Here is a 25,110-nt window from a genome sequence, read left to right as displayed (position 1 = left end):
GACATCCGTGCGGAGTACGAATCCATTGCCACTAGGAAGCTGGCTGATGCTAAGGAGTGTTACAACTCCAAGGTGCTCTATTACGACTCCGCATCTCCCTCTGTGACTAACACATCTGGCGAATTTGAGGTTCTCACTTTCTAGCTCATGTTGCAGCTCACAATTATTTCAACAACAAAGTGCAGTCAAAGGTTGCAGACCCTCGCCAGGACGTGTTTGTGTGGTGTTTACTGGTTGCTGTGTTTGTGTGGTTTATTGATGACGTAGAATTATGTTCAATCCAATATGGCTGCCGAACCACGTGAGCGATGATGTCATCAATTTAATTGTCCCATACAATTTTTGTGTTGATGATGCTCAAGAAATTTGGAACTAATCGGAGCAAGCATTCCACTTGTCAAATTATGACGTCATAATGAAGGCATTGATGAAATCATCATTGGATATATGTTGTTCCCCATGGGGAGTATCTGACAATGAGCCATGTTTCAATTTTTTTTTATTTTCAAATTTTGTTTTTCAAGTTTTTTCAATTTTTTCCCACGCAGCCGTTTCGGTGATATGGAGGTGCAAAGTTTTTCAGTTTTTCCAAGATGGCGCCCATACCACGTGACATATGACGTCATAATTATCATTAAAAAGTTCTACAGGAGGTGATTGTATGGTGAAATTTTCTTGGCAATCGACCAGTGGTGAACATTAGGACATTGGGTGTTGGAATAAATATGATTCAAGGGGAAGGTAAAACTGAAATCTTTTACTATAAAATCTAGCAAATGCGTTCCTTGATCACGATCAGATATCAATAAGATAAACACTTGATAAATGCATTTTGCATAGCAGGTGGTCGCTGGAATGGTCGACCATCTTGAATGCCAGACAATAAAAGAAAGCACAACCAGGTAAAGGTGTGCATGCCTAATCAATATTAGAAACAAGTACAAATACATTCAAAGTACACCGCCCCATGCCAAATAATTAAATATGCTGCAGCGCGGCATTGCCGGGGCGCCTCCGGCGCCCGGCAATACCGCAGTGCAGCTCATTAAGGCTGCATTGGGAGGGAGAGGAGTACAATAATTGATTGATTAATTGTGAAATTTAAATATATAAATGATCATAAAATATTTTCATAATCAATTGGCTAATAGCATACCTAAAGCACTAGTGCTTCATCCGAAGATGTATCTTTTAGAAATTTAATTAAATAAGTCATTTATAAAAAATTAAATAATTAATTGATTACTCAATAAATAATTAATCGATTAATCAATAAATAATTAATAGATGAAATGATTAATCAATAAATCAAAAATATCCTTGATAGCCACATCACTTGGTCACTCATGTCCAAATATTAGCTTCCCAGCTCAAAAGGTGCCTGAGATATTGGCCAAATGAGAAAGAAAATAAATAAATGATTAATAATGAAAATAAATAAATAATAATCATAAAAAAATTAAATTATTAATCAATTTGGTCAGAGAACACATAAACTACCACTATTTCATCAGAATCTGTAACTTAAAAAAAAAAAAATTTTTTGTCATTAATCGAATAATTAAATAATTAATCGATTAATTGATTAATTAATAAATCAAAAATATCCTTTGCAGCCAAATCACCTGGTCATTGGCATGTCCAAATATCAGCTTCCTAACTCAAAAGGTGCCTGAGTTAATAATGGTCAGAAGATAAATGAAATTTAATTAATTAAATAAGTACTTAATTAAACGCTAATAATTAAATAACTCCTCAATTAATTGATTATTCAAAAAACAAAAAATACCGTATTTGACAAAGGACTTGCTCACTACTGTGCCGAAATTTCAGCTTCCTAGCTCAAAGGATGGCTGAGATATCGTCCGGACAACCAAGAAAGAAAACAAACAAACAAGAAAACAAGAAACCAGAGTGAAAACTGAGTACTCTCTTTCAGCGCGCGTCACTGCCGAGCCCCCTTTGGTGCCCGGCAATGACGATTTGCAATGCCTGGAGATGGCATAGGAAAGGAGCGGTGTACAACAAGAAACCAGAGTGAAAACTGAGTACTCTCTTTCAGCGTGCGTCACTGCCGAGCCCCCTTTGGTGCCCGGCAATGACGATTTGCAATGCCTGGAGATGGCATAGGAAAGGAGCGGTGTACAATAAATACTTAATAGATGAAATGATTAATCAATAAATCAAAAATATCCTTGATAGCCACATCACTTGGTCACTCATGTCCAAATATTAGCTTCCCAGCTCAAAAGGTGCCTGAGATATTGGCCAAATGAGAAAGAAAATAAATAAATGATTAATAATGAAAATAAATAAATAATAATCATAAAAAAATTAAATTATTAATCAATTTGGTCAGAGAACACATAAACTACCACTATTTCATCAGAATCTGTAACTTAAAAAAAAAAAAAATTTTTGTCATTAATCGAATAATTAAATAATTAATCGATTAATTGATTAATTAATAAATCAAAAATATCCTTTGCAGCCAAATCACCTGGTCATTGGCATGTCCAAATATCAGCTTCCTAACTCAAAAGGTGCCTGAGTTAATAATGGTCAGAAGATAAATGAAATTTAATTAATTAAATAAGTACTTAATTAAACGCTAATAATTAAATAACTCCTCAATTAATTGATTATTCAAAAAACAAAAAATACCGTATTTGACAAAGGACTTGCTCACTACTGTGCCGAAATTTCAGCTTCCTAGCTCAAAGGATGGCTGAGATATCGTCCGGACAACCAAGAAAACAAACAAACAAGAAAACAAGTACACATACATTCAAAGTACACCGCCCCATGCCAAATAATTAAATATGCTGCAGCGCGGCATTGCCGGGGCGCCTCCGGCGCCCGGCAATACTGCAGTGCAGCTCATTGAGGCTGCATTGGGAGGGAGAGGTGTACACTAATTGATTGATTAATTGTATAATTAAAATCAATAAAAGATTATCACAAAATATTTTCATAATCAATTGGCTAATCGCATAACTAAACCACTAGTGCTTCATCCGAAGATGTATCTTTTAGAAATTTAATTAAATAAGTCATTTATAAAAAATTAAATAATTAATTGATTACTCAATAAATAATTAATCGATTAATCAATAAATAATTAATAGATGAAATGATTAATCAATAAATCAAAAATATCCTTGATAGCCACATCACTTGGTCACTCATGTCCAAATATTAGCTTCCCAGCTCAAAAGGTGCCTGAGATATTGGCCAAATGAGAAAGAAAATAAATAAATGATTAATAATGAAAATAAATAAATAATAATCATAAAAAAATTAAATTAGTAATCAATTTGGTCAGAGAACACATAAACTACCACTATTTCATCAGAATCTGTAACTTAAAAAAAAAAATTTTTTTGGTCATTAATCGAATAATTAAATAATTAATCGATTAATTGATTAATTAATAAATCAAAAATATCCTTTGCAGCCAAATCACCTGGTCATTGGCATGTCCAAATATCAGCTTCCTAACTCAAAAGGTGCCTGAGTTAATAATGGTCAGAAGAGAAATGAAATTTAATTAATTAAATAAGTACTTAATTAAACGCTAATAATTAAATAACTCCTCAATTAATTGATTATTCAAAAAACAAAAAATACCGTATTTGACAAAGGACTTGCTCACTACTGTGCCGAAATTTCAGCTTCCTAGCTCAAAGGATGGCTGAGATATCGCCCGGACAACCAAGAAAACAAACAAACAAGAAAACAAGAAACCAGAGTGAAAACTGAGTACTCTCTTTCAGCGTGCGTCACTGCCGAGCCCCCTTTGGTGCCCGGCAATGACGATTTGCAATGCCTGGAGATGGCATAGGAAAGGAGCGGTGTACAACAAGAAACCAGAGTGAAAACTGAGTACTCTCTTTCAGCGTGCGTCACTGCCGAGCCCCCTTTGGTGCCCGGCAATGACGATTTGCAATGCCTGGAGATGGCATAGGAAAGGAGCGGTGTACAATGATGATGGAGAAGTCAGGAAAAGAGTAATTGCAGTGTGCTAAAATAGTATTGGTGTCCTTCTTCGTTCAAATACAGTGCAAGGCTGCGGGGTAGCATCATTGGCTGAGAGCATGACTGTGCCACTGACATGGTGCCCTCTGCTGGTTCGGGAAGGAATTTGGACGCTGACACGGTGCCCTCTGCTGGTTAGAGCAGGAATTTGGACCCTTCTGCTGGTTAGAGCAGGAATTTGGACAGCTGATGAGGTGCCCTCTGCTGGTTAGGGCAGAATTTGGTCTGCTGATGTGGTGCCCTCTGCTGGTTAGGGCAGTAATTTAGACTGCTGATGTGTTGCCCTCTGCTGGTTAGGGCAGTAATTTGTATTGCTGATGTGGTGCCCTCTGTTGCTGAGAGCAGGAATTTGGACCGCTGATATGGTGATCTCTGCTGGTTGGAGCCAGGTGAAATATAATTAAGAAAATAAAATTTTAGAAATTTGAAAAAAGTGGTTGACCTTTGGCCTATCTTGACCTTGTAGCCTATGTTGATCTCAAAAGTAGTTGGTGGTTGAATTCATTTCGATGATATGTAAATCCGATTCAAATTTCAAGTCAATCGGATGAAAAATGAGGATTTTAGAAATTCGTAAAAAGTGGTTAACTTTTTAAAGTAACTTCAACTTCAACTTCACTAAAAAAAAGTAACTTCAAAATAGTTGGCCTATGATGACCTTTTGACCTTTTGACCTCAATGTTATATGCGATTTTGTTGAACCAGGAACTCTACCATTCGGTGAAGTTTTGTGAAGATTGGTTTTAAAATTGTGACCAGTAGGCAAGTATAAGTGAGCGGACAGACAAACAAACGAATGAAAAATCACTCAGAGAACGACACTTGGCAAAAGAGAACAAAGCATAATGGCACACAGTAGAGCATCCTTTTAACCTAAAAAAAATAGTTGGTGGTTGAATTCAGTGACCTGATATGCAAATCCTCTTCAAATTTTAAGTTAATCGGATTAAAATTGACAATTTTAGAAATTTGGCCGATATTGAACTCAAAAATTGTCGGTGGTTGCTTTCATTAAGCTGATATGAAAATCCTATTCTGATTTCAAGTCAATCGGATGAAAATTGAGGATTTCAGAAATCTGAGAAAAGCAGTTGACCTTTGGCCTCTGTTGACCTTGTGACCTTTGTTGATCTCAAAAATAGTTGGTGGTTAATTAAGTTAGCTGATATGAAAATCCTATTCAAATTTCAAGTCAATCGGATAAAATTGAGGATTTTAGAAATTTGAAAAGGTTGTTGACCTTTTGGCCGACGTTGATCTCCAAAATAGTTGGTGAATGAATTCAGTTGGCTGATATGTAAATCCTATTCAGATTTCGAGTCGATCGGATGAAAATTGAGCATTTTTGGAATTTGAAAAAAAAGTGGTTGACCTTTGGCCTATGTTGACCTTTCCTTTTGACGTTTTGACCTCAAATATATATATATATATCGGATTTTGTCGGACCACAAACTCCACCAATCTGTGAAGTTTCGTGAAGATCTGTTTAAAATTGTGACCTGTAGGCAAATATAAGTGAGCGGACCGACAAATAAACACACAAACAAATGAAAAATCACTCATAGAGCAATACTTGGCAAAAGAGAACAAAGCATAATGGCACACAGTAGAGCATCCTTTTGACCTCACAAGTAATTGGTGGTTGAATGCAGTTACCTGACATGAAAATCCAATTCAAATTTCAAGTCAATCGGATAAAAATGGAGGCTATTAGAAATTTGAAAAAAGTGGTTGGCCTTTGGCCTATTTTGACCTTTTGGCCTATGCTGATCTCAAAAATAGTTGTTGGTTCAATTCAGTTAACGAATATGTAAATCCCATTCAAATTTCAACTCAATGGGATTAAAATTGAGGATTTTAGAAATTAGAAAAAAAGTGGTTGACCTTTGGCCTATGTTGACCTTTTGGCCGAAGCTGATCTCAAAAGTAGTTGGTGGTTGAATTCAGTTAGCCAATATGTAAATCCTTTACAACTTTCAAGTCAATCGGATGAAAACTGAGGATTTTAGAAATTCGGAAAAAGTGTTTGACTTTCAGTGGTTGACCTTTGGCCTATGTTAACATTAGGCCTGCACTGATCTCAAAAATAGTTGGTGATTGAATTCAGTTAGCTGATATATGAATCCTTTTCAAATTTCAAGTCAATCTGATGTCTTGTCTTACTATGTCTCTCCGAAAAGATCGACTGGACAACCCTCCCATCTACTTTCTCAACAATCCTCTCCAAGAAGTTCTGTCACTCAAGCTTTTGGGTCTCACTATCTGCCATGATCTTTCTTGGGAAAACCACATTTCCAAGCTGGCCTCCAAAGCCAGTCGCCGACTGGGCATCCTCCGTCGTGCGAAGTCCTTCCTCGGCACACCTGAGCTCCTCACCACATACAAGGCTTTCATCCGCAGCTCAATGGAATACTGTTCTCCCCTATGGGCTGGTGCTCCTGCCTCACACCTGGCTCGGCTTCACGCTGTTGAATCCAAAGCTTTCAAAATCATTGGAATCTCCCGCGATGAAGCTATCTCTGAGGGCCTTTCACTCACTCACCGCAGGCAGGTAGGTGGTCTTTCTGTCTTCTACCGACTCCTCTCCGGCCTTGCTCCCCCAGCTCTCTCTGTGCTCTGTCCCCCAAATATTCCTACAGGTCGCACAAGATCTGCCAGCAACCCTCTGATGGTTAAACTGCCGAAATCTCGGCTCTCTACTCACCTTCACTCTTTCATTCCTCTTTTCTCCCGCCTGTGGAACAAACTCCCACACTCCCTTCAATCCCTCTCCTCCCTCCAGGTCTTTAAAACAGCTGTTCACCACCATCTCTTATCTTCCCCCATCCATAACCTTGATCTTTTCTACCCCCACTAATTCACCCCAGATCCACCTTGTTTGAAATTCCAACTTATTTCCTGGAAATCCTGGCAGTGTCCATATGTTTATACCTCTCCCACCCCCCCCCCTTCACATGCCTCCCCCCCTTCACATGCCTCCCCCCCTTCACATGCCTCCCCCCCCTTCACATGCCTCCCCCCCCAAAGCCCTCTCCCTCCCACAGATCTCTCGATGTCTCCATGTCTCTCGGTCCCTGCTCTCAAATGTTGTGTTTGTGTCCTTCCCCCTCTCTCCCCATCTTGTCTACCGCTCCCGATGTTATTTGTTTTATGTGTCTGTTTGTCTTTCTGTGTGATAAATGTTCGCTCTTTCACGAGCCTCGATCTTGTATACAAAAAAAAAAAAAAAAAAAAAAAAAAAAAAAAAAAAAAAAAAAATCGGATGAAATTGAGGATTGTGGAAATTCAAAAAAAAGTAACCAGGCAACCAATACATTTGAAAAATCTTCGATTTCCACAAGTCACAAATGTACAATTCCTATCGTATTTTCCTTCTAATGGCAAATCACAGACTGGTCAAACAAGTGGAACATGTCTTTCAATCCTGACAAATCTCACACTTTTACGACGTCTCTCCGAAAAGACCGACTGGACAACCCTCCCATCTACTTTCTGAATAATCCTCTCCAAGAAGTTCTGTCACTCAAGCTTTTGGGTCTCACTATCTGCCATGATCTTTCCTAGGAAAACCACATTTCAAATCTGGCCTCCAAAGCCAGTCGCCGACTGGGCATCCTCCGTCGTGTGAAGTCCTTCCTTGGCACACCTGAGCTCCTCACCACATACAAGGCTTTCATCCGCAGCTCAATGGAATACTGCTCTCCCCTCTGGGCTGGTGCTCCTGCCTCACACCTAGCTCGTCTTCACGCTGTTGAAACCAAAGCGTTCAGAATCATTGGAATCTCCCGTGATGAAGCTAACTCCAAGGGCCTTTCACTCACCGCAGACAGGTTGGTGGTCTTTCCGTCTTCTACAGACTCCTCTCTGGCCTTGACCCCCCCCCCCCCACCCCCCAGCTCTCTCTGGGCTCTGTCCCGCAAATATTACTACAGGTCGCACAAGATCTGCCTGCAACCCTCTTATGGTTAAACTGCCAAAATCAAGACTCTCTGCTCACCTTCACTCCTTCATTCCTCTTTTCTCCCGCGTCTGGAACAAACTCCCTCACTCTCTTCAATCCCACTCCACCCTCCAGGTCTTTAAAACAGCTGTTCACCACCATCTCTTATCTTCCCCCATCCAAAACCTTGATCTTTTCTACCCCCGCTAATTTCACCCCAAATCCACTTTTTTGAAATACCAACTTCTGTCCTGGAAGTCCTTGGTGTCCTTGTGTTTTATACTTCTCCCACCCCCCCCCCCCCCTTCCCACGCCTCCTCCCCCCAAGCCCTCTCCCTCCCACACATCTCCCTGCTCTCAAATGTTGTGTGCCCTCAAGTGTTTGTGTGCTTCCCCTTCTCTCCCCATCTTGTCTTCCGCTCCCTCTTTTATATATTTTGTTGGTCTGGTTGATTTGTCTGTGAAGTAAATGTCAGCTCTTTCACGAGCCTCGATTCAGCATACAAAAAAAAAAAAAAAAAAAAAAAACAGACATCTTTCCTCAACACTTGGTTGCAACACCGTTTCTGCAAATAATGATGTGCTTCTGTTTCCATGTCGTTTGTAACAGTTGATTGACCTGCAGGAGGCTGAATCTCGGAACAACAAGGCACTGTACACAGCTAAAGTGGAGGCGAAAGGCTACCGCGAAAAAATGCAGAGCCTGCAGGGGGAGATAGGCTCTCTCAACGCACAAGTATGTTGAAAGTGAAAGTGCAGTACATTAATCCCTCAATTATACGGACATTCAATATCCGGAAATTTGCTTCAACGGAAATGAGTAATTAGGGATTAAATTTTGACATACGGAAGTAAGAATCACCATAACGGAAATTTTGCATGTCAAAAAAAAAATATATATATATATATATATATAATTATATATATATATATATATATATATATATATATATATACTGTATGTATATATATATATATATATATGTATGTATATATATATATTTATATATATATATATATATATATATATATATATATATATATATATATATATATATATATATATATATATATATATATATAAAAATATATAGAGAAATCTCGTACTATATGTGTATATATAAATACCCATGTGTGTATATATATAAAAATATACTGTCATGTGAAAAAGTAAGTACACCCCACGTAAAGTTTTGACTTTTTCAACATACAGCTATTTGATCTTCATTTCAACAATATTGACAGATAAAGGTGATATAAAATAACAAATATCATGAAACATTTACATTTTGTAGTCCATTGTATAATTTAAATAAACATAAATGCAAATTTCACATGTGGAAAAAGTAATTACACCCCGACATTTATCACTACTTCAAATACCTAAAATTAGAATCAGATGCACCAGCTCAGGTGCAAATGATTAGAACATCGTTAAAGCGGATCTTGGAGGAACCTGTCTTATTTAAACCTCAGACATTTAGTTTGGTTTGCTCTTTGTTGTTGAAGTGTGCGGCGTCACCATGCCAAGATCAAAAGAGCTCTCTGAGGCCTTCAGAAAGAAGGTTATAGATTCCTACGAGTCTGGGAAGGGATTTAAAAAGATCTCCAAATAATTTGAAATCAATCATTCGACTGTCCGTAAGATCATCTACAAGTGGAGAAGATTACAAACAACTGCCAACTTGATCAGGCCTGGCCGCCCCAGCAAGTTCAGCCCGAGAGCAGACCGCAAGATGCTGAAAGAAGTCTCTAAGAACCCCAGAATGTCATCACGGGACATACAGGTAGCTCTTGCCACTGTTGATGTCAAAGTGCACGAGTCTACCATTTGAAAGAGGCTGCACAAATTTGATCTACATGGGAGGTGTGCCAGGAGGAAACCTTTGCTGTCCAGAAAGAACATCAGGGCAAGACTAAAGTTTGTCAATGAACACCTCGGCAAAGACGAGCACTTCTGGAACAATGTGCGCTGGACAGATGAGTCAAAGGTAGAGCTGTTTGGCCACAGTACCAGAGGACATGTTCAGCAAAAACCAAAGACAGCATTTGACCACAAGAACGTGATACCAACTGTAAAGCATGGTGGTGGAAATATTATGGTTTGGGGCAGCTTTGCTGCATCAGGGCCTGGGAAGCTCACCATCGTAGAATCCTCTTTGAATTCTTCATTGTACCAGAGGGTACTTGAGGATAATGTGAGGCCATTTGTCGGAAAGTTGAAGCTCAACCGAAGGTGGACCTTGCAACATGGCAATGAGCCTAAACATACCAGTAAATCCACCAAGGAATGGCTGAAAAGAAAGAAATGGAGTGTTCTGGAATGGCCAAGTCAAAGCCCGGATCTAAATCCCATCGAGATGTTGTGGGGGATTTGAAACGAGCTGTGCATGCAAGAAACCCCTCAAACATCGCACAGCTGAAAGAATTCTGCATGGAGGAGTGGGCAAAAATTTCTCCCAGTCGATGTCAGAGACTGACAGACAGTTATAAGAAACGCCTACTTGAAGTTGTTTCTGCCAAAGGGGGCAATACCACCTATTAGACCCAAGGGTGTACTTACTTTTTCCACATGCGAAATTTGCATTTATGGAAATTTAAATTACTAGGGCATGCCCGTACTATATATATATCTAAAATTATATCCCCCCCCTCTATTTACATGAAATGGTTTGGTCCATTCGCAAAGCCAAAGCGAACGGCTTGCGAGTACGGTGACAATCCCCCCCCTCTATTTACATGAAATGGTTTGGTCCAAAGCGAACGGCTTGCGAGTACGGTGACAATCCCCCCCCTCTATTTACATGAAATGGTTTGGTCCAAAGCGAACGGCTTGCGGAGTTTGGTAAAGAAATCGCCATAGCTCGGTAATTAGTTTTAATTAGTTTTAAAACATAGTTTAACGCCAACATAGTTTGCCAACGTGAAATAAATGAATACGCTCTCAAATGTGCCGTCCGAGGCAGAGTCTGTTCGCCACGTTCGGCATACGTGATAGCTCGCTGCTCTCTGATTGGTTGAATCGTTTTTTGGACATAGCTCGCTAACTACTTGTCCGATTAATATGAAACCTTGAAAAGGCACATCCTCGGGTCCCCAGCAATATACCTGGCAAGTTTCAAGTATATCGGACCCGTGGTTGTCGAGAAACAGCGGTCACAGACAGACACACGGACATACACACAGAGATTACTGGAATTATAGATAGATACAATGGACTACAAAATGTAAATGTTTCATGATATTTGTTATATTATATCAGCTTTATCTATCAATATTGTTGAAATGAAGATCAAATAGCTGTATGTTGAAATTTGTTGAAAAAGTCAAAACTTTACATGGGGTGTACTAATGTACTTACTTTTTCACGTGACTGTAAATGCATACACACGGGTGTTTGTTGTAATGGAAAGCAGTAATTAGGGATTAAATTTTGACATATGGAAGCAAGAATCACTATAACGGAAATTTTGCATCTACAAAAACAAAAACCCCATGTGTATATATGTTGGAACCCATCTGTGGATCGGTCCCATCGGCCGAAGGGTTTGACCCGTTTGCGGATCCGCAGATGGGTCGCCCGACCCATCTGTGGATGCACGAGAAATGACAATGCAGACCCATCATCTGCGGATGTGTTGTTCACCTTGAAGGAATGTGTATGCATCAATGGTGGATGAGAGTATGTTTATTTGAACCTAAAAATAAGCAATTGATGTCAAACGGTTATCGACAAACCACATGTCACGGACTGCTTTATAAACATTTATGACATCAATTGCTTATTTTTAGGTTCAAATAAACATACTCATTCACCATTGATACCTCTAACATTTACTCTAACCCAATCTAATTTATAGTACCCAACCTCTGTGTGGTATATAGATTGCAGTAGATCTTCCCTCAGTTCTGTAAGTAAAATTTACCTCACGGATGTCGGGATTCCTCCAAATTTCTTCGTTTAATGTTATAAGCAGCATTAGCGACTGTTAAAAATGCTAATCACGTGTGTTTGTGGTTTATAATATTTTACACGCCCGGCTACGCCGCTGTTAGACTTTTGATCTTGTTTGCATTGTCGAGGTAAGATTTTGTTCCGAAGGAACCTATCTCCATTTGTTCAATGGGAGTGTATGGGCTAATTAAATTTGATATATGGAAATTCACCTAACAGAGGGATTTGAAGGAATGTAACTCTCTATATATTGAGAGATTATTGCACTTGTGAAACAAATAGCGAATTAAAAAGCTTTCCACTTTGAATTTTCTTCCTGTATAACTTGCTACACGAGCTTTCCTTCTGCCTTCCAGAATAAGTACTTGCAAGAGCAGCTTGACTCCAAAGCCGTTGGCCATCAACACACCATTAGCGACCAAAACGAAAACATCCGAAAGCTCAATGAAAAGCTGGCCAAGAAGGTTGATGACTATCAGGAAATGCTGCATGTGAAGATGGCGTTGGATTTTGAAATTGTAGCGTACCGTAAGCTTTTAGAGGGCGCGGAGAAAAGGTAAGAAACAAACTGCACCATCACCTCTTAAAGTTGCTTCTTCCTGCCTGTAACTGGATCTTCCAGCGACATCACCTCACCTTTTGCCTATCTTCTGCAACTCACTATTTATCGGGGTGTGTCGGATTGTGTATGTATGTATGACATCTGCTGAAAGGGAGTACTCAGTTTTCACTCCGGTTTCTTGCTTGTTGTACACCGCTCCTTTCCTATGCCATCTCCAGGCGCTACAGGACCTCATTGCCGGGCACCGAAGGGGGCCCGACAATGACGCGCACTGAAAGGGAGTACTCGGTTTTCTCTCCAGTTTCTTGCTTGTTGTACACCGCTCCTTTCCTATGCCATCTCCAGGCGCTACAGGACCTCATTGCCGGGCACCGAAGGGGGCCCGACAATGACGCGCACTGAAAGGGAGTACTCGGTTTTCTCTCCAGTTTCTTGCTTGTTTTCTTGTTTGGTGTTTGTTTGTTTGTCCGGGCAATATCTCAGCCATCCTTTGGGCAAGGAAGCTGAAACTCACTATGATGAATACAAATGTTGTCATGCTTTCTGCAAAGTCATGCTTTATTACCCTCGCCAGAGGAGAGGGCATTGCATTTGCGTCTGTTTGTTTGTCTGTCTCCGTCTGTCTGTTTGTTTGTCCACACAGAATGTGAGTATGTTTTTAATCTGCAACTGTTGGTCCGATTGACAAATCGCCACCATAAGAAGATCTCCTCCTGTAGAATTATTTTTTTAAAAATAATTATGACATCATAGGTCACTTTGTATGGGCGCCATCTTGAAAAAAAAAAAAAAGTTTGCACCTCTATAATCTCCAAAACCACTCCATGGAATAAAATGAAACAAGACTCATTGTCAAGTACTCCCCATGGGGAATAAGATATGTTACTGATGATGTCATCGGTGCCTTCATTATGACGTCATAATTGTACAAGTAGAACGCTTGATCTAATCAGTTTGAAATTTCTTAAACGTGATCCACACAAAAATTGTAGGTGACTGAGAATTAAATTGATGACGTCATCAGTCACGTGGTTCGGCAGCCATATTGGATTGAAAATGAAAACCTTCAACAAATCTTATTTTTGAGAATGGCTTACTCGATCGATGTGAAACTCCACACACATGATCTTCTAGCTGTGGAGAATAAAGTTTGAAAACGATCAAGTCATATGTCACACTGTCTGGCAGCCAATTGGATTTTATGCAAAAACTGCATAAATTAAATTATTGTTCTTCTTTGAAAGCACTTAACAGATCTATGCGAAATTTTAACTGTATGTGCCACTAACTGTGGGGATATAATGTTGAAAAAAAAAGACGTCATCGGTCACATGGTTTGGCAGCCATTTTGGATTTAAGGATAATATTAAAAAAATAGTTTATTTGAAAGGGCTTACGCTATCGATGCAAAATTTTACAAAACATCACCTCACAATATTGCTGCAGGTAGTGTGAAATGGTGATGTCATAGGTCACGTGGTGTGGTAGCCATCTTCGATAATAAAAAAAACGAACCTTGTCCGATCAACACGAAACTTCACATTCTTGATCCGTTACCCAATCATATCCGGGGTGTAAAATTTTGATGTCATAGGTCACGTGGTTGTAAGGTTTTTCCGGTTGGAAGGCAGGAACGAAAATCAAAGGTTTGCTTGAAGTTCAATATTTAAAAGGATATAGCATGAACAAACAATGCTGTGAAGGCAATGACAAACCACCCAGTATAACCCGGACCAATAAACTCCTTTGGCGGCATTCAACACTCAATAAAATGTGTGGGAACATCAAAATCAATGAATAATGTGAGTGTGTCAATAAAGTACATGCTATTGGGAACGTGTTTTTAGCTGTAGGTTATGTGTTATTATAATTTGCGTACGTTTATAGAGTACGTACAATTGGAATGTGAGTACGTCTATAAAATACATATGATTGGAATATGAATCGATACAATAAAAGAGGAAGGGTCTGTTTGTGTGCTGTATGAACATGAATCGACGTCATCAATAACCACACAGACACAGCAGCTAACAAATACCACACAAAATATACCACACAAACATGTCCTGGTGAGGGTCTGCAATCTCTGATTGCTCTTTCTTGTTTTATTATCATCGTTGGGTCCATTTCTGCTTCTTCTCTACTTTTCCATTCCATTTATGTGATTGAGAATTTGCGGCTGTATCTATCGAATCTCCTCCTTTTGCTCTCATTCTTCCCCATGTCTTTTATTCCTCCAAGTCTCCCTCTATTTTGTCCCTTTACCCTGCTCTTTCCACTCTGCTTTTCATTCTGTTTCTTATTGGTTCGTTCGATGCATTGTCATTGCCGGAGCACCAAAGGGACCCAACAATAACGCACGCTTAAAGGGAGTACTTAGTTTTCACTCCAGTTTCTTGTTTGTTTTATTGTTACTTGGCCAAAAAAAAACTGACAAGTATGATGGTCACTCCAGTTTGTGTGTGTGTGTTTGTCTGTCCGCTCACTTATACTTGCCGACAGGTCACAGTGTCAAACCGATCTTCACAAAACTTCACCAAACAGTAGAGTTCGTGTTTCGACAAAATCTTATATCATTTTGAGGTCAAAAGGTCAACATAGACCAAAGGTCAACCACTATTTCTTCAAATTTCTAAAATCCTCAATTTTCATCCGATAGACTTGAAATTTGAATAGGATTAACATATCAGCGGACTGAATTCGACCACCAACTATTTTGCAGATCAACATCGGCCAAAAGGTCAACATAGGCCAAAAGGTCAACCACTTTTTTCAAATTTCTAAAATCCTCAATTTCCATCCGATTGACATGAAATTTCAATAGGATTTTCATATCAACAAACTGAATTCAACCACCAACTATTGTTGAGGTCAACATAGGCCAAAAGGTCAACACAGGCCAAAGGTCAACAACCATTTCAAATTTCAAAAATCCTCAATTTTCATCCGATTGACTTGAAATCTGAATGGGATTTTCATATCAGCGAATTGATTTCAACCTCCAACTATTTTGAAGATCAGCATAGGCCAAAAGGTCAACATAGGCCAAAGGTCAACAAACTTTTTTCGAATTCTTAAAATCCTCAATTTTCATCTGATTGACTTGAAATCTGAATAGGATTTTCAAATCCACAAATTAAATTCAACCACCAACTATTTTTGAGATAAACATAGGCCAAAAGGTCAACATAGGCCAGATTTCTAAAATTGTCAATTTTCATCCAATTAACTTAAAATTTGAAGACGATTTGCATATCAGGTCACATAATTCAACCACCAATTATTTGTGAAGCCAAAAGGATTTCTCTACTTTGAAGAAGTACTTTGTAGAAGTACTCTACTTTGTATGCTCTACTCTACTTTGATGGGTGCCATTCTACTTTGTTCTCTTTTGCCAAGTGTCGCTCTACGAGTGATTTTTTTTTCTTGCTTGTTTGTTTGTCCAGGCGATATCTCAGCCATCCTTTGAGCTAGGAAGCTGATATTTCGGCATAATAGTTAGCAAGTCTTTTCGCAAAAATGTTATTTTTTGTTTTTGCATTAATCAATTAATTGATAAGTTACTTAATTATTTTCGATTAATTAAGTGCTTATTTATTTTCTTTCTCATCTGGACAATATATTTGGCACCTTTTGAATGAGGAAGCTGATATTTGGCATGGCAATGACCAAGTGATTTGGCAAAAAGGATATTTTGCATTTATTGAGTAATCAATTAATCGATTAATTATTTAATTATTCGATTAATGATTTAATTCTTTTAAAGTTACAGATTCGGATGAAACTGTGGTGGTTTAGGTATTCTATTAGCCAATTGATTAATTATTTAATTATTTTCTGATTATTATTTATTTATTTTCTTTCTCATCTGGGCAATATCTCAGGCACCTTTTGAGCTAGGAAGCTGATATTTGGACACGACAGTGACCAAGTGATGTGGCTATAAAGGATATTTTTGATTTAGTGATTAATCAATTTTTAAATTAATTATTTATTGATAAATCAATTATTTATTTAATTTATTCTATTAATGACTTATTTCATTAATTTTCAAAAAGTTACAGCTTCGATGAAGCACTGGTGGGTTAGGTATGCTATTAGGCAATTGATTGAGAAAATATTTTCTGATCGTTATTTGTAAATTTTAATTATGCAATTAATCAATCAATTATTGAACACCTCTCCTTCCCAATGCAGTCTCTATGAGCTGCGGGGTGATATTGACGGACGCCCCGGCAATGCCGCGCTGGAGGATAGTTATTTATTTGGCGTGGGGGCGGTGTACTCTGAATGTATCTGTACTTGTTGCATTTTAGTTTTTCTCTTCTTGCATTCAAATGCATTTCTTACGCTCGATTTTTTTTTTCTTTTCTTCAAAAGCATTTGTAATTTCATTCCGATTCATCAGTTTTTCCGATCCGTAAGGACTTGTATTTGCATATGCTTAAAATATTTACCTCTGCCACCTGAGTTGGATGGAAGTCATGTTTTCACCGATGTTTGTCTGTGAGCAGGATATCTCAAAAAGTTAAGGACAGATTCCACCGAAACATGGTGGACTGGTTGGGCCTGTGAGAAGGACAAATTGATTCGATTTTTGTGAAGGTCCGGATCTGGATGCTAGGATTTTAAAAAGTCATTCTTCACCAGAGAGACAACAACAACACAACAACAGGCATTTTAAGTCCATTTTCCCTGCTAGAGCGGGGGTTAGCCTTGCGGGCCCCATGACAATCTTCTCCATTTTTCCCTATTTTCTGCATCTCCCCTTGTTAACCCCCTTGCCCGCATTTCTTCTTCCACCAACTTAAGCCAAGTCTTTCTCGGTCTTCCCCGTTCTCTACTTCCTTCTACATTCATTTCCATCACTCTTCTCAACCAGTCACTTTCATCCTTCCTCAACACATGACCAAACCTTCTCAACCTGTTTCTCTTCACAGCATCCATCACAGGCTCTATTCCCATCATCGTTCGCAATTCATCATTTGTCTTCCTCTCTCTCGACGAAACTCCACACATCCACCAAACCATTCGCATTTCCACCCTTTCCAGCCTTCGTTGCTGCTCTACATTCATTACCCATGTCTCGATCCCATAAATCATAACACTTCTCACACACGCAGCATACACCTTTCCCTTCAGCTTCAACGACACTCCCCTTCTCGTCAGCGTGCCACTCAGTTCCCGAAACTTCTTCAATGCGCATCTCACTCCAGCAACCGTTGCCAAGTCTGATCCACCTTCTCCATTCAGCATGTCTCCTAGGTAGCAAAATGTTTTCACACCTTCCAGCTTCACGCCGTCTCCAAGATCCCACTCAACATTCACTCCATCTGCAGCTCCCTCTGTGCACACCTTACACTTGAATGTAGCTGCCACACTGGTTAATGACCCTCTCAGACCACTACATTTTTGATGAACCCATGCAGCGCACATTGTACATTGAATGGAGTTCACTACAACACCCTTCTTGCACACAGCACATGGCCACTTCCCAGTTCTTTCCACCTCACCACATGCTTTACCAATTGCCATCACCTTCGTTTTTCCGATATTCACCTTCAGACATTTTGTCTCCATACATTCCTTCCACTTGTTCACCTTCTCCTTCAGTCCATCCATACTTTCCACAATCAACACCAGATCATCTGCAATCAACAACTCCCACGGTAAACCCTCCTTTACTTTCCGATCCAGCACCTCCATCACAGCTACAAATAGTAAAGGACTTAGAACTGACCCCTAATGCACTCCCCCCTTAACCTCAAACTCACCACTGTTCTCGTCCTTCATCCTTACAGCTGTGCACGCTCTCTCGTACATTGCCATCACTACTCTGATCAACCATTCCTCCACTCCTAACTTCCCCAATGCCCATGTCACTACTTCGCGTGGAACCCTATCGAATGCTTTCTCCAGATCAACAAACCCAAGAAACAACTTCTTCCTCTTCCCCATGTACTTCTCCTGCAATTGCCTTACAATAAAAAGCACGTCTGTCATTCCTCTTCCTGGCATAAATCCAAACTGCATTTCGTCGATCTTCACTTTCTTTTCTATCCTCCTCTCCAACACCCTTTCCAATACCTTCATTCAATGCTCCAATAACTTTATCTCTCGATATGAGCCACATTCCAGAGGGTCACCTTTCTCCTTGTATAGAGGGATGAGGGTACTCGGTTCCCAATCCACTTGAATGCGGCCTTCTTTCACCACCAGATTACAGATCTCTGTCATTCTCTTCACACCCCATCTTCCTGCTGCGTTCAACATATCTCCCACAACTCCCGTCGGCCCTCCTGCTTTTCTCCTCTTCATTGCTAATATCGCTTCCTCAACTTCCTTCTCAGTTATCTTCTCTGCCGGTCCTAAAACTGGGTTACTCTCCATGTTGCCGTCCAATTCATTCTATGCATTCAACAGCATTTCAATTTATCTCTTTCATCTTCCTTTAATTCCATCTGGGTCCACAACTATTTGTGCCACTTCATCCTTCAAGCAACTCACCCCCATCACATCTCACCTCTCTTTCGCTATCTGCTTTGCAATCCTGAATACCGCTCTCTGACCCTCTTCCGAATCCAAGCGTTCTCCGAACATTTTCCTACATGCCTCCTGCGCCTTTGCTACCTCTTTCTTTGCAGCCTTCTTGGCTGCCTTATAACTTTCATGCTCTGCTTTTTCTGCCCCCATACCCTTCGCCTTCTGCCAATCCTTGAACTTCTTCCTCTTCTCGTCAATCCTCTTTCCAACTTCATCATCCCACCACCATGTTTAGGAGTGCCTCGGTGGTCCTTTAATCCATCCACATACCTCACCAACGGCTCCCAACAGACTATCTTTCATTGACATCCAACCACTTTCAAACTCAACCACATCATCCCCTACCATACTCAGCCTCTGTTTTAATGCCTCCCTCACTGTCACCTCTTTCAACCTCCACACTTTCATTCTCGGTTGGTACTTCACCCGCAGAGCTCTCCTCGCACCTTTCACCCTTAAGTCGCAGACAACCAAGTGGTGCTGTGAAACAGCCTCCTCCCCCAGGATCACCTTTGTGTCCCAGAGGTGCCCCCTATCTCGCCTACGTACCATCAGGTAGTCAACGGTTGTGATCGACCCACCTGACGTGTATGTTACAAGCTTATTTTCCTTTTTCTGGAACTGAGTATTACAAATCAACAAATCAGCTCCATCAGCAAACTCCAAAAACCTTTCAACTTCTCCATTCCTCACACCATATCCGTAACCCCCATGAACTCCCTCAAAACCATCCATACTCCTTCCCACATGTCCATTTAGGTCTCCTCCTACCACAACAACTTCCTCATCTTTCACGTTTTCCATCAGCTTCTCCATTACACACCAGAACTTGTCCTTCTCTTCATCTGATGACTTTCACCAAGAGCTTTCCAATCATCATTTTCACCATCATCAACCTTTCACTCACTCCAGTCACACTCACCACACTGTCTTCAAACTCCTCAGAAAACAGGACACCAACACCATTCACGCCTTCCGGGCACCCTTGCCACACCAACTTGTATTTCTGTCCCTGCCTACCCTTCACCATTCTCACACAACACTTCCTTCGATCTCGTCGCCTGCACACAACATATGTCCATTCTTCTTCTGACCAATACTTCCACGACTTCTCCTGATCTCCCTGTCATTGTCCCCACATTCCATGCCCCAAACCTCAGAAACCGATCTCCACGTCGGGCATCAGACGTTTCGTCATCATAAATGGAGTGATTTCCACCCTTGCTTCGATCGGGTTCCCCACCCTGAGTTCTGACGAGCGGGAGTGGGGTCTCCCACGGGGTACTTCGGGCTATACCTTACCCATACGTAGATGTAATTGTCATGGTTCACTTGTATCGAAAGTAATTACATTTTACGAAAGTAATTACGAAAGAAAGTAATACGTAATTCACATATTCTTCACCGGAGAGAGATGGCCAAAAACGATATATGGTATTATATTTCAAAAAGTTGTCGTTAGATTTGGACAAACCTTGGTGGATGAGTTGGGTAGGTGACAAGAACAAGCAGATTAGATTTTGGTTCAGGTCCAGATGCAGATCCGGCCTCTCAGAGGATACAAAAGAAAAGAAAAACGTTGTGCAAAGCATGAGCATGTTACTTGCAAAATCCACCCCACCCCCAAAAATGTTGCCATGGATACATCAATTTGTCCATTTCATTAAGATTTAAATTGACAATCAATTAATCAAAGCTTGGTTGAATTGGATGAAATTTGATTGTTTTTCAGATGGAAATTGAAGATTTTAGAAGTTTGACCTTGTGGTGACCTTTTGACCTCAAAGAGTTGCATACCCAATTCAGTGATGCACTTTGTAATTGGTGTTTAATATTTAAGTTGATAGGATAAAAATTGACGATTTTTCAGATGAAAATTGATTTTGGAAGTTTGACCTTGTGTTGACCTTTTGACCTCAAAATAGTTGGTTTCCCAATTTAGTGATTAAATATGCAAATGCTGTTCAGCTTTCAAGTCAATCGGATGCAAAATGTCAATTTTAGAAATTCGACCTCAAAATGACCTTTGACCTCAAAATGACCTTTGACCTCAAAATCCATAGGTCCTTTTGACCAACTCTACCATCTGGTGAAGTTTCGTGAAGATCGGTTTGAAATTGTGACCAGTAGGCGATTGACAAATAGACAGACAGAATAACGCTCAAGACCGACCAATATATTTGAAATATCTTCGACCTGTTTAGCCTGGCACAGGTATGCTCTCTGCCGAGTGTCATTTTGGTTGTGCACCACTTTGCCTTTCAGGTAAGGCTTGGCCCAGAAAAGAGTTGATGTTTGCATGACAGGATAGCTTTGTTTGTCGTGTACTTGTTTGTCGATGAGGGTATGGGAGAAGAAGGCTTTTCCAATAGGAAGTCTCCTTGATTTGACTTGATTTAGAGCAAGGCTCTTCTACAGCGATTTCCCACCATTAAATCAAGACGATACGTATTTTTTTGGGATGAGTGTGCTATTTACCTCAGCAATCGATCCAGGAATGTTTATTTTTGGTGTAAAGAAAATCCTCATATTTATGAGGAAATTGAACAGCATCCTCCTCATATCATGATGTGGGCAGCAATTTCAGAAGATCACTTGATAGGGCCATATTTTTTCGATACAAGTGTCAATCACACTGCATGTTTGAACATGCTTCAGACGTGGTTTGTTCCACAACTGCGTGAGAGAGGTCTCGAGGTAGCAGCTATCCTGCAACAAGATGGTGCACCAGCACATTATGCTCTCGCAGTTAGAGAACATCTCGACCACAAATTCAGTGGACGATGGATTGGACGTGGATCTGAAATCGTGTGGCCTCCTCGAAGTCCGGACTTAACAACATGTGACAACTCGCTTTGGGGCATTGTGAAAGAGGAAATTTCTCATCTCCGCCTAACAACGGTTGAAGACCTCAAAACGGCTGTCAGGGGCTGCTTTCATGACCTCCAACCCTCAACGTGGAAGAAGATGTCCAGAAGAACATGAAGAAAAATTCAAATTTGTGTGGAGAATGGACGGGAGCATACAGATAAATTCGAACTAAATTCGAAATGCGTGCATAGGGACTTTGTAACCACTCTGTAGGTGGTAACCCTTGGCAGTAGGAATTTGGCCAGGATACAGGAACACAATGACCTACACTTTTGGAAAGGTACCATGGAAACTTTAGCATCGACTAGCATAAGCGTAAGCGAGTTGACAGCCCGTTTGTTTGCATTTTGCACTAACCCTTAATTATCTTATGCATTTCAATCACTGTATCTATTCCATGCTTTTTATGCCTCCGCCAACTACGTCGCCGGAGGTATTATGTATTCAGGTTGTCCGTCCAGCTGTTCATCCGTCCGTCCGTCCGTGATAGGTTTTCGTTACGTCGATAACTTCAGAACGGCTAAGGGTATCTGAGTCAAACTTGGTGCAGGTATGTATAGTAAGGTAAAGATGAACTTATTATATTTTGGGGTCACGAGGTCAAATGGCAAAGGTCAGAGGTCATGTTAGATTTAAAAAAATACTGTTACCACGATAAATTGTGCAGCAGTGATGGGATTCTGACCAAACTTGGTACACTTATGGAGAATGATTCAAAGATGAACCGATTAGATTTTGCGGCCAATAAGTCAAAGGTCAAAGTCTGTAATAGGTCCATAAATTGAGAACGGCTGAAGTGATCCAATTCAAACTTAGTACATGAATGTATAATGATGTGATAAGTGATTAGATTTTGGGGTCAAAGGTCAAATCTGTAATAGGTATTTAACTTGAGAATGGCTGAAATGATCGAATTCAAACTTGGTACAGGTATGTATAATATTGTAAAGATTAAGTGATTAGATTTTGGGGTCAAAGGAGAAAGGTCAAATCTGTAATAGGTCGACAACTTGAGAATGGCTGAAGTGATCCAATTCAAATTTGGTACGCATATGTATAATGATGTAAAGATTAAATTGTTATAATTTTGGGTCAAGAGGTCAAAGGTCAAAGTCTGTAATAGGTCTATAACTCGAGAATGGCTGAAGTGATCTAATTCAAACTTGGTACAGGTATTATAATGATGTTGTGGTGCTGTGCACACACAACTCGTTTGCCAAAAAGGTAGGCCACAACGCGTGGTACAAACGAAAGCACTTTATTACAAGCTCGCACATCAGCACTGGGCGGGCTCGACCTTCGAGCCCGCATATATGTCCCGAGGTCACGCCTTGCCCCAGGGTGTGGCCGATCGGCCGAAAGGCGGGGCATGTATCTCAGTTCCACGCCCGGACGCTCGCGCCACCCACTGGTGCGCAAAATTATTGATCATTGTGCCCGCTACACGCGCCCCCCCCCCCCAGAATTCCCATGCACCTGAAAGGTGAGCTTGCGGGGAAGCCGGATGACCCGGCCGAAACGCCCTCTGGCGATGCGTGCAGGGCTGGGGGGTAGTGGGACGGCGGGGCTGGAGCGTGCCGGGGTCTGACCGCCGGGGGGCGGCCTCGACGCGGAGGCAGAGCTGCTTGCGGGGGGTGGTCCAGATCGAGGTGGGCCGGCTTGAGGCGGTCCACGGAAATACGATCCGGAGCACCGCCGATGTCCACGGTGAAATGTTTGTCTCCGGTCTCCAGCACGCGGAAGGGCTGGTCGTACGGGGGCCGCAGCGGTGCCTGGTGGGCGTCGTGCCGGACGAAAACGTACTCCGTCGTGCGAAGCATATATCTCAGTTGGGGCGACGTGGGAGGACGGGTAACCGTGGTGTGCCGTCGGCACCGGGGCGAACCTCCTGGCGGTCTCCTGCAGGGTGGAGCGCTGTTGTGCCGCGGACCAAGGAGCCGTGGAGTCGGGGATAAATTCGCCCGGCACCCGCAGCGGTTGTCCGAAGACCAGCTCCGCCGAGGAAGCGCAGGTCGTCCTTGGGCGCCGTCCTGAGGCCCAGCAGGACCCAGGGGAGCCTGTCGGCCCAGCTGCCGTCGTGGAGGCTGGCCCGGAGCGTGGCCTTCATTGCGCGATGAAAGCGCTCGCACAGGCCGTTGGCCTGGGGGTGGTAGACCGTGGTGTGGTGCAGTTTGACGCCGAGCCCTTGCGCCACAGCTCCCCAGAGCTCCGAGGTGAACTGGGGGCCGCGGTCGGACGAGATGTCCGAGGGGGCACCGAACCGGGCAACCCACGTGGCGATGAAGGCTTGCGCGACGTCAGTCACAGCCATCGCCGCCAATGGCACAGCCTCCGGCCACCGGGTGGTGCGGTCCACCATGGTGAGGTGGGTGAACCCCCGCGAGGGGGCCAGAGGTCCCACCAAGTCGATGTGGACGTGGTCGAACCGACGCTCGGGCACCGTAAACGGGGCCAACGGGGCCTGGGTGTGGCGGTGGACCTTTGCGCGCTGGCACGCGAGGCACGTCCTGGCCCAGTCGCGGACGTTCTTCCTGAGGCCATGCCAGACGAACTTTGCCACGACGAGCTTCTGGGAGGCCTTCGTGCCCGGGCAGGACAGGCCGTGGATGGCGTCGAAAACCAGTCGCTGCCAGCCAGCGGGCACGATGGGGCGAGGCCAGCCGAGGGAGACGTCGCACAAGAGGGCCGTGCCCGCGACGTCGAATGGCACCTCGGTGACGCGGAGGCCCGTGACAGCGGTCCGCAAGGCCTGGACGTCGGGGTCGGCGGTCTGGTCCTCCGCCATCCGGGCATAGTCGATCCCGAGGTGGACCGCGTGTGCGACGACCGGGAAAGGCAATCCGCCACCGGGTTGTCTTTACCCGCGATGTGACGGATGTCCGTCGTGTACTCGGACACGGCAGAGAGGTGACGTTGCTGCCGGGCCGACCATGGCTCGGCGACCTTGGCCATCGCGAACACAAGGGGCTTGTGATCGACGAAAGCCGTGAACGGGCGGCCCTCGAGCAGATGGTGAAAGTGTCGGACCGCCAGGTGGAGCCCGAGCAGCTCGCGGTCGAAGGTGCTGTCGCGGCGTTCGTGCGGGCGAAGCTGCCGGCTAAAAAACGCCAGTGGCTGCCAAGCACCACTCACCCACTGATCGTGCACCGCGCCCAATGCGTAGTCCGACGCGTCGTTGGTGAGGGCGATCGGTGCATCGGG

General features: G+C 42.1%; 1 protein-coding gene across 1 annotated transcript in view; it reads left to right on the top strand.

Moving 5' to 3' along the window:
• Positions 1–25,110, top strand: part of LOC137417229 (vimentin-like) — a 67,458-nt gene that overhangs the window by 20,798 nt on the left and 21,550 nt on the right. The window contains exons 5-7 of the mRNA XM_078770461.1: positions 1–72; positions 8,589–8,714; positions 12,290–12,489. The exon at positions 1–72 is cut by the window's left edge and continues 75 nt beyond it. Coding sequence (XP_078626587.1) covers positions 1–72; positions 8,589–8,714; positions 12,290–12,489 — 398 coding nt within the window. The remainder of the gene's footprint in view (positions 73–8,588; positions 8,715–12,289; positions 12,490–25,110) is intronic.

The sequence above is a fragment of the Myxine glutinosa genome, chromosome 1 (genome assembly GCF_964187855.1).
Source record: "Myxine glutinosa chromosome 1, kmMyxGlut1.1, whole genome shotgun sequence".
Lineage (NCBI taxonomy): Eukaryota > Metazoa > Chordata > Myxini > Myxiniformes > Myxinidae > Myxine > Myxine glutinosa.
The sequence above is the reverse complement of the archived record's forward strand: the minus strand, read 5'-3'. Positions and strand labels throughout refer to the sequence as shown.